Consider the following 10,900-nt stretch of genomic DNA (forward strand, 5'->3'; position numbering starts at 1 on the left):
CACAATTTCTAATAAATATATTTCAATTAAAAATGGGGTGAATCTCAATTTGTTATTTTTTTTTTTTAGAAATAATTATAACATTTTTACGGTTCGAACATTTTCTTTTTAGACTTTCAAGTACTTTGTGCATAGAAAAGTGTCCATTCAACTACCAGGCTTTGTTATTCATATAACAAGATCAAAACCCAAAATGCAACATTTTAAATCTTACTTGATTTAGGAGTCTGGGGTCGGTTAAAAAAAAAAAAAAGTACGGGGTCTCAAGAGTCAAAATACTGAAAATAGACTAACTGCAGTTGAATGCCAAATCCAAAAGGTACTCTTGCAAACTAACTATTTCCTCGTAAACTTAACACATGCCCATGCGTTTCCCTGTAAAAGTACGTAGTAGATGAACCAAATCTCATGGTCATGGCCATGGTCCCTCCAAACCTTTCGTCTCCTTTTGAAAACATGCATTACCCAGAAAGATCTCCTCACTGCCAAGTCCCTCCACACCCTATACATCAAGTCCCTTATCCCTTCTTCCACCTACCTCTCCAACCACTTCATCCTTGCATACTCCAAATGTGGCCGCCTCTCTGCTGCCCGCAACGCCTTTCACTGCACTTTAGACCCCAATGTGTTCTCTTTCAACGCCATCATTGCTGCCTACGCTAAAGAATCAAGAACTGATATTGCCCACCAACTGTTCGAACAAATGCCGCAACCAGACCTTGTCTCTTATAACACTCTCATTTCTACCTATGCAGATCGTGGTGAACCTGAGCCTGCATTTCGCTTGTTTTCGGGGATGAGGGAGATGGGTCTTGACATGGATGGCTTCACTCTGTCTGGTATGGTCACGGCTTGTTCTGATGATATAGACATTCTAAGACAAGTGCACGCTTTGACAGTGTCGGGTGGGTTTGATTCTTATGTTTCGGTTAACAATGCGCTTGTTACTTATTATAGTAAGAACGGGTTTTTGGAGGAGGCAAAGAGGGTGTTTTATGGGATGGGGGAGGTTAGAGATGAGGTGTCTTGGAATTCAATGATTGTGGCGTATGGGCAACATAGGGAAGGATCAAAAGCGCTGGGATTGTTTCAGGAAATGGTTAGGAGGGGATTTATTGTTGACATGTTTACTTTGGCGAGTGTTTTGACTGCGTTTACATGTGTGGAGGATTTGTTGGGTGGGCTTCAGTTTCATGCCAAGTTGATAAAGACTGGATTTCACCAGAATTCACATGTTGGTAGTGGTTTGATTGATTTATATTCCAAGTGTAAGGGTGGTATGTCAGATTGTAGGAAAGTATTTCAAGAGATTCCTGAACCAGATTTGGTTCTTTGGAACACAATGATTTCAGGGTTTTCCCAAAATGAGGATTTCTCTGAAGATGCTCTTGATTGCTTTCGGCAGATGCAATGTGTTGGTTACCGCCCTGATGATTGCAGTTTCGTCTGTGTGATTAGTGCATGTTCCAATTTGTCATCTCCTTCTCAAGGAAAACAGATTCATGCGTTGGCAATCAAATCCGAGATTCCTTCGAATCGAATTTCAGTCAATAATGCTCTCGTTGCAATGTACTCGAAGTGTGGGAATCTTCAAGATGCAAGGAGGTTATTTGATAGGATGCCGGAGCACAATACTGTCTCGTTGAATTCAATGATTGCAGGTTATGCTCAACATGGTATTGGAACAGAATCAATACGTCTTTTTCAGCAAATGCTGGAGATAGATATTGCCCCTACAAGCATAACCTTTATCTCTGTCCTTTGTGCTTGTGCTCACACTGGAAAGGTTGAGGAGGGTCAGAATTATTTCAATATGATGAAAGAAAAATTCAGCATTGAACCAGAAGCAGAGCATTATTCATGCATGATAGATCTTTTGGGTCGTGCTGGCAAACTGAGTGAAGCTGAGAGGCTAATTGAGACAATGCCATTTAGCCCTGGCTCAATCGGTTGGGCTTCGCTACTTGGTGCTTGTAGAACACATGGAAACATGGAGCTAGCAGTAAAGGCCGCCAATAATGTTCTTCAGCTGGAACCTTCAAATGCTGCTCCCTATGTCATGCTTGCCAATATGTATGCCAGTGCTGGAAAATGGGAAGAATCTGCAACAGTTAGAAAGCTTATGCGAGATAGAGGTTTAAAAAAGAAACCAGGTTGTAGCTGGATTGAGGTGAATAAGAGGATACATGTGTTTGTAGCTGAAGATAGTTCACACCCGATGACAAAGGAAATATATGAATACTTGGAGGAGATGTCAAAGAAGATGAAGCGAGCAGGGTATGTGCCAGATGTGAGATGGGCTTTGGTTAAGGATGATGAAACAGGGCAGGGAGAGAAGGAGATGAGGTTAGGGCATCACAGTGAGAAGCTAGCAGTTGCTTTTGGGCTGATCTCAACTAAAGATGGAGAGCCTATACTTGTCGTGAAGAACCTAAGGATATGTGGGGATTGCCACAACGCAATCAAATTTATTTCTGCCATTTCTGGGAGGGAAATCACTATTAGAGATACTCACAGGTTTCACTGCTTTAAGGAAGGGAAATGCTCATGTGGGGATTATTGGTGATAATTGAGTGCGTCTAAACTTCACCATTGCGACAGAGAAAGAGGAACCCAGTGCTGTATCAGCTCCCGAAGAAGGCATAACATCTGTAACTCATCAATAAAGGGTATCTACTAACCCATGGCACCAACCAAAATACAAAAGCTCATTCAAATTGCCAAGCAATCAATGAGGAACCCAGTGCTGTATCAGCCCCCGAAGAAGGCATAACATCAGTAACTCATCAGTCAAGGGTATCTACTAACCATTGACTCTGCTCAAACTTATGGCACCAACCAAAATACAAAAGCTCATTAAAATTTTCAAGCAGTTAGTTAAGATTCAGCATAAATCTACATTATTTTCATTCTTGAGCCAATCAAGTTGATGAGAGTTTTGATTATTTCTTTGACTTTGTCTACTGCAAACCATAACTGATAAGAGTATAGATAGTTCACCTCAGCTTTTTCTTTTTTCTTTTTTTGCTGTCCTTTTTGTTTGTGCATCTTTCTTTCTCTCAAGTTTTCCGTTGGTCAACAACACAACTCTCTATAGTAAAATTTATTGAAGTGAACATGAAGCCGACCCTTGTGGTTGAATGGTGAATCCAGGATTTGATCCCCCAGTAGTGGGGTGCTTAAATGTAGCAAAAGAATTTCATTGTATGGAATATTTGCATTCTGACAGGTTTAATTTTCCCCATGAACCTTAAACAAGCAGATTCTTTCCCTTGGTGCATTGGAATCATGTGCCATCTGTAGAATATATGATTCACTCACAATGGAGCACCTGATCCGGAAATCACCACATGAAAGGTTTTATAATGCAAGCATGTTTTGTGCGTCTTGATGTCAATGCACAAGCATTTGGTAAAGCTATATTTTTGAAGTAGACAAAATTGTGAAGTGATAGAGTGGAGTAGTTTTGCATTTTTTTACTTTTTGTTAAGCTAATATTACTTTACATAGGCCCCAAAAAGGGGTGGGGGATTAAACCGAATGGCTGGAGTTCTGTTGTGGGAGCAAAGCACAGATTCTCAAAAACTGATGTGCAAGCACAATACGCATAGGCAAGATGATGGCCTGGAGATATTCTTTTTGAGAGAAGCACGGATAAGAAAACCAGATAAAAATTTAACAAACGGAGGTAAACAATTGATGCTAATATTTACCATCATTCAATTAAAGGGATATTGACTGTATAATATGAATTACAGAACATAAGTTTATCTAATCAAACATTTATGACACTGAATTCAATAGCCCACAAAGAAGCATTTTGTATGAGAAAGCTGAAAATCTTCTTCCCCTCTTTTCATACTAGTTTTTATTTATTTATCTATTTTGTTTGCATGAGAAATTCCCAAAAATTGTGAATATAACAAGAGAGATTACAGAGAAAAAGAATGCAGGCTATTTTTCCAATTAAATTAATAAATATTTGATTGTATAATGTTAGGAACAAAACATAAGGAATATCATAAACATCTATTGTACCAAAGCTGATAACCTCAAAGAGGGTGCATTTTATATGAGCACTGGACATTTTCTTTTCACTTTTTTTCCTCTTTTGTGGGGTTGTTGCATGAGAGAGTCCCAAAAATGATGATAAAATGTAATAAATCTTAAAATATCAATGGTATGAGTTGAGATGGAAAACTTGGCAGCTTGGCTTGTATGAATTCTTGGATGCAGCCTGCTCAAACTTCTTTATGGCAGCTTCATTTTCTTCTAAGCTGGTCTGGACAAAAAAGCGTACCCACCAAGACGAGCTTCGCAATTTTGCCTACAACAGATAAAAAAAGCATAAACTATAGTCAAAATCACATTTAGATCTGAGAACTAAAAAATGTTACAAAATCAAATAATATAATATAATACAACAAAAATAAGCATAAATGGAACAACTGGAGTCCTCTTGATTCTTCCATTATACTTGGTAATGGTAATGATTAACCAAAAGAATTCAGCAAGGATATGGAACACGGATTAATGATTTTCCAGACCTCTTTCCTTGCTAGCTCTTAACCTTTTTTTTGTATTGTACCATTTGAAATATACAACACAACAATAATTTAATCACTAAATGCTGAACGCTAATATAGTATCCCTATATAGTGCCCCTTCAAATTGAGTCTGCATTGAAAACCAGCGAAGACTTCACCAATAAACATGATTGTTAACAAAGTAGTTTTAATCCAACAACACCCGAAGAGCTGAGAGATGCCATACAAGTTGTGATATATGTACACTTACCGGCCGTCCAAATTTAGACAACTCAGCAACTTTAGCCCTCTGTTGACCAGGGTAACCTAAACATAAAATTGAAAAGCAAAGAAAACAAAGATCAGGCTTAATACTTTTTCACAAGAATAACCATGATGATAACATTGGAAAATGAATGCCAGCAATAGATATTTATGAAATTATCATAAAGGAATAACAGAACCAAGAAAAAATATCTAACAATCATTCAAAGATGTACATATGCCCAACAGGAAAGTACAATGCTTAAAGCTATAAATTGAAGTATTTCTATTGATTATTCAATACAAGTGAGAAAGTTTGATTACTGTGGAGATTTTTGTCCTAGCTTCCATAGCAAGAGATCTAAATCATTCTATCGACTTTATCTGTTTATCTGCCTAGGATAAAAGTTTCCCACTTAGCTGGTGTGCGCATGAATTAGAGAGAAGGGAGTGAGAGATAGGAGATGTCATTGCTAAACGTCTTTTAGACAATTATTGTGATGCATTAGGTTGCTGATGTATCCATCAAAAGTGATGCAGCTAAAAGTGCAATTACTTCTGAACATGAATTTATAAATTTAAAAATAAATAAATAAATAACAAATGAATATTTTGTAATGTTGATATTATGCGGATAGATAAATTTCTCAAAAAAAGAAAAAAAAGAATACCTGTAAAGATAACAAGACCGTCAGAAGACACTCTAGCAATTTCTGGAAGGGTCTTGTTCAGGAATTTTGTAGACAGGTAATCCAATGTGTCTGACACAATAACAAGAGAAAAAGATTTTGCTTTATAGGGTAGAGGGAACTTGATATCAGCCACACGAACAATGCCTTTGTGCACAAGACTCTTGCAGATTCCATCAGCATCCTCTATGTCATACGGTTCCACACCCCATGCCTCAGTTTCTTCTTCTTTTAACAATTTGGAGACCACTGAACAAGTATCAGGGCCCACATGCAAAACTTTGCGCATGCTGTCACCATATGCTTTCTTTAGATAAGGTATTGCTCTCTCAACTTCTGCGGTGCATGAAAAGTCACCTGCAAGATGCAATGAATTTCCACCTTGAATTTAAGAAAATAGTTAAAGGGCCATATTGCTATCGTTGATTTCTATGCACTGACTCTTTTTTTGGTGGGGGGTGGGGGGTGAGGGGGGGAGAGGAGAATGACTTAAAACCTCAATCTTGGCCATTGAGGATGGAAACTGTATCAGCTTATAGCTTCAAATTCATCAATTATCAATATGGTTCAATTCAAAACACATCTGACATTATCAGAACTTGTTCACTGTTAAATGCTGCATGACACATATATAGGAGCAAAGGACAACCTACTCAAGGTGGTGAATCATAAGGTTACCATGTAAAGCATATAAAAGCGAATCATATTGCCTTAAATAACATTTTAAGTTAGAAATTTTCCCTACATAACTTTTTTCCCAGATTACAAATATAAAGATTTTCTAAATTATGGTCCCTTATTGTTTGGGTTTTGGGGGGGGGGGGGGGGGGGGTGTGGTGAGGAGGAGGATGGGGGACATTCAAATCCAGAAACTTCGACCTTGGCATGCAACAAATCAAAGATTAAAAGCACATTTCAATGATCATCCACTATACTTAACCAAAAAAAAAAGTTTTTACTTGATTGAAGTTCTCCACAATATCCTTTTTTTTATTTGTAAGCAACACATGCATCCAGTGGGTCATGAACCCACAATCTCACCCTCCACCTTACTCTTACAAGGGGAGGGAGCATCATTTGAGCTAGAGTTCATTGGCAAGTTTTATCACATATTTAGAATACCTGATGCTTCTACCAAAAGCAACACTTGGAGAACATTCATCACTACACAAGCTGCCCATCTTAGTCTATATGTACACCATTGATATAAGTATTTAATTTGGTTCACAATAAAAGATAAAGGAGGAAGTTGTGCCCCCTCACCTAGGTCCAACTTTCTCTCTTGAAAGAGCATGGACAGGCTTTTCATTGTACGCCCATAAGCTTAGGTGCCTCCAATGTACACAAAAAATAATAATTCTTCCCAATATTTCAAGCAGCTTAATGTCGAGATACAATTGCAAACTATATATATAACATGCCTAGACCTTTATATGTCATTCAAAAGGAAAAATTAAGCAGCAACATTTTTGTGTGTGTTGGGGGTGGACGTGGGGATGGGAGGCCAAACAAATATACCTTCAATCTTGCTATCTGTTTCTCTACTTCCTCCAAATGCACCTGTATTGTTAAAAATGATATTTTAATTAATGCATTAATTTGATAATAATTAAAATAATAAAGAGACATTTTGATCTAAAAAGAAAGCACACAAAGAAGTGATTCATGTTGTTCCATAGCCACACTTGACAGCAAGAAGCCAAAAATGGCATGCCTAACCTATTGAATCTAAAATTTATTTACCATTTCATGCAATGACAAAGAGTAGTGTACACAAACCAAACACAAACCTGAGCTATGAGAACTTCGAGAAGCATAGCCGATAAGAAGGATTACTCCCTGCAAGTTTCAACCAAGAGACAAAAAGAAGCTATCAGGATTTTAACTAATAACTTTTGCTATCATTTGTACTATTTAAAATATGGGCTTAAAAATGACAGGAAAAATATGATTAGTAACCAAACATCATGATCTCTAACTGAAATAGCAACTACACACAAATACAGACTAAAATATAAATTGGCAAAAAGATAAGTGATGTTTAGATATGAACAATACCAGAACGACAAGAACTACAGATACTAAGGGAGAAGATTTCGATTTTGAATTTATGACTCCCACAAACGGAAGACTTCCACCACGCCGTGTGGAGCCTACTTGCCTCCTTGACATAGCCACTTTTGTATAAAACAATGCGTCCGCAAAACTGAACTATACCCTGTTTAAAAAAATTCCATGGCGAAAAATTAGCTTTCACAGGACAATAAACCATATAAACATAGTAAATCTTCACCGGTTAAAGCAGCGTGTGGAAGAAACGAATATGCAGCCATAAAATCACAGATATTTTAACATAAGCCACTGATGAAAATTGCAAGATAGAAGTATATTCATACATTCTATTTCACAATCATTAAATCTTTATCTCAAAATTTATTTATTTTTTAAAAAGTATTGCATAAACTCGGAGGTGTTTCCAGAAAATCGAGTTTTAGCTGTATTTGTTAGACATTTGTGTATGAAGCTGCTTATCTAAACATGAAGAACTCTGTAAGGCATTGTGGGGTTTGTTTGGAAATGAAATTGAATTGCATGTGGTGGAGCTTTGGCCCCTTCTGTTTAAATATATAAATATTTGATCATATATGGTGTCTTAGCTTCCAAGAAAAGAACCCAATCCACTTTATTCAATCCCAAATTAAGAAAGATCCAATAAATTCAACACCTTTTTCTTCGCCAATATCTAAGGAAACAAACAAAGAGCTCCGAAAATAAAAGAATATTTAAGATCTCCAATAATCAACTTAGTCATAGTAGAATTAAATAAAAAAACTGCACTTCAAATGCCAAATCCAAATCCAAAATCAGAAACAGAGAACAGAATAGACAAAAGCGATCACTCATTCAATACATAGTGAGAGAATGCAATGGAAACCATAAACGGTGCACTCAGATCCATATATAAAAAAAATGATTGATATCGATTCAATACCATAATGAAACGAGTAAAGTTTTCAATAAGCATGAAATCCGAAAAGAAGCAGAGAGAGAGAGAGAGAGAGAGAGAGAGAGAGTTACCTCAGATCAGGAAATGAGCGAAACGCATTGAGGTTTGGATCTTAGATCTGTTGCGTTGCGTTTTGCTGTGCTGTGCTGTGCTGTGCTGTGTGAATGCTCTGCTTTTTTAGCTTGCGATGGAGTTTGGAGATTGGAGAGAGAGAGAGAGAAGTGGTGGAGTTAGATTTAAATGCGAATGGTACTTTTATTATGTTGGATACGACGCGAATTTTGGATACGTGACTGTTTGTTTCACTCTGTGGGTGTGTGTGTGTGTGTTTGTTGGATGATAAGCATAACGCGCGCAGCACCACGCGATAATCTTAATAAGTAGTTTGATTAATTACTGGCATCTTGTGTCGGCGACGCGATATTAATAGAAGATCCAATCTAGTTAGGCCATTGCCCATTGCTTTCAGTCTCAGATTCAGATCCAAGTCAAAAAAAGTGTAGACTCTGACTGTAGGAGTGTAGACCATTTCTGAATACCGTTGCGTCCACGATATTTTTACAATATTTTTATAATAAATTATAACTGATAGATTGTTGTAGGTTTTTAATTTAAATCCAACATTAAAATTACTTTCTTACCCACTTGTAACAGTAAGTAACAACCTGTCACATAAGATTTGTTATGAAAATATTATGAACATAACATTTGGTTTTTAGAGAAATGTTATGTCAACAACATTTTCACAACAAATCTTAAGTGGTAAGTTATTACTGGTTGTTATTGTTGCGGTAAAAAAGTAATTTTGCTTGTAGGTTCAAATTTAAACCAATAACAACTAATTACACTGTGAAAATGTTGTGAACATATTACTTCTCTCCTCTTTATTTATTTATTTATTTATGTGAATTTCAATTAACTCAACTGGTAAAATTTCCAACTCGAGTATTATAAAAAAAATGACAACTTACACCAATGTGCTAAGTTTGTAGTGGTTCTAATCTAGGGAAAAATACACCCGGGTGTATGTTTTCTCCTTCTCACAGCTAGTGGAACTCATAGTCGGTATACTTCCTTCTCATCTAGGTCCACTATTGACATCATTTTATAGTTTATCACTAACAATTTGTCATATTAACATGTGTCAAATTTTTTGTCTTTAGATTTTCTCATAATTCTTAAGGTCGATCTTTTTATAGGTTTGAATTAGCTAATCTATTAAAATTATTTGTGGTTGAATAAGAGATCGGATATTCAATTTCTATCTCCACCAAAAAATGAATCAAATTTTTTGTCTTTAGATTTTCTCATAACTCTTAAGGTCGGTCTTTTTATAAGTTTGAGTTAGCTCATCTATTAAAATTATTTGTGGCCTAACAAGAGATTAGATATTCAACTTCTATCTCCATAAATAAATAAATAAATAAACCAATTCATTTCTTAATCCTTTTTTTAATAAAAAATTTTAACCTATAACGTTCACTCCACCAAAAAACCAATCAAATTAAAATTATTTGTGGTCAAATAAGAAATCAGATATTTGACTTCTATCTCCACCAAAAAACCAATCAAATTTTTTGTCTTTAAATTTTCTCCTAACTCTTAAGGTCGGTCTTTTTATAGGTTTGAGTTAGCTCATCTATTAAAATAATTCATGGCCAAATAAGAGATTAGATATTCGACTTCTATCTCCTTAAAAAAAAAAACAATTAATTTCTTAATTTTTTTTAAAATAGTTTCAACCTATGGCGTCCGGTCCTAATAATAGTTTTTTGTTATCACTCTAAGACACCAATCAATTTTTGGTGTAGGATGGAATTGAACCCAAATCTCTTATTCAACCATTAGATACTTTAATAGTTCAGCTAATTGAAACCCACAATTAATTTCTTAATCCAATAATAAAGAACAATTGTCATGGAACTAACATAAGTTGAAATTCCATCCAATCTTTTAAAAAACAAAATAAAAATGGGAAAAGTTAACAAATGTCTCTAAGAGCATTGATTTATGAAATATTTATAGAAACTTTTTAAGAGGAAAGAAAGAAAAAATAATTTTTTTTTACAAGAAATACTATATCCACATTTTCATAACAAATTCTAAATGACAAGTTGTTACAAACTGTTATTCATATAACCAAAAAGTAATTTCCATAATAAATTCAAATTAGAATTATTAACAACTAACAACCTATGATTTGTTGTAAAAGTGTTATGAAAATATTATGAACATAGTACTTGTCATTTTTTACAAATTTTTATATTTTTCATAAAAATTATATTAAAATTTTCCTAAAATAATTCATTAATAAATGATTTAAAGTTACTGACACCCGTGAAGAGGACCCAATAAAATACCGGGGTCCTTCTGGTAAACCAATAAGAAACCGAAATGCTATACAGGTACAGCAC

At 35.5% G+C, this 10,900-nt stretch overlaps 2 protein-coding genes across 2 annotated transcripts; one reads left to right on the forward strand and one right to left on the reverse strand.

Moving 5' to 3' along the window:
* The first annotated feature begins 231 nt into the window (after positions 1-231).
* LOC115993672 (pentatricopeptide repeat-containing protein At3g49710) lies at positions 232-2,641 on the forward strand. Its single transcript, XM_031117617.1, has one exon. It carries the CDS (start codon positions 395-397, stop codon positions 2,564-2,566), a length of 2,172 nt encoding a protein of 723 aa, XP_030973477.1. The 5' UTR covers positions 232-394; the 3' UTR covers positions 2,567-2,641.
* A 1,160-nt stretch (positions 2,642-3,801) lies between these two features.
* LOC115949784 (probable pectin methylesterase CGR2) lies at positions 3,802-8,827 on the reverse strand. The gene is made up of 7 exons (XM_031067061.1): positions 8,558-8,827; positions 7,538-7,697; positions 7,270-7,318; positions 6,998-7,039; positions 5,462-5,836; positions 4,798-4,853; positions 3,802-4,327 (listed from the first exon to the last, which is right to left on the reverse strand). The coding sequence occupies exons 2-7, from the start codon at positions 7,649-7,651 to the stop codon at positions 4,175-4,177; spliced, it is 789 nt and encodes a 262-aa protein (XP_030922921.1). The 5' UTR covers positions 7,652-7,697; positions 8,558-8,827; the 3' UTR covers positions 3,802-4,174.
* Between the last annotated feature and the right edge of the window lie 2,073 nt (positions 8,828-10,900).

Source organism: Quercus lobata, chromosome 6 (assembly GCF_001633185.2).
Source record: "Quercus lobata isolate SW786 chromosome 6, ValleyOak3.0 Primary Assembly, whole genome shotgun sequence".
Classification (NCBI taxonomy): Eukaryota; Viridiplantae; Streptophyta; class Magnoliopsida; order Fagales; family Fagaceae; genus Quercus; species Quercus lobata.

Coding starts and splice junctions, on each gene's coding strand:
- LOC115993672 (XM_031117617.1), top strand. CDS start 395: ATGAACCAAATCTCATGGTCATGGCCATGGTCCCTCCAAACCTTTCGT.
- LOC115949784 (XM_031067061.1), bottom strand. CDS start 7,651: ATGTCAAGGAGGCAAGTAGGCTCCACACGGCGTGGTGGAAGTCTTCCG. Junction 5,837..6,997: donor AACAGATAGCAAGATTGAAG/GTATATTTGTTT, acceptor TGCATCTTGCAG/GTGACTTTTCATGCACCGCA. Junction 4,854..5,461: donor CGGTCTTGTTATCTTTACAG/GTATTCTTTTTT, acceptor TTTTATGTTTAG/GTTACCCTGGTCAACAGAGG.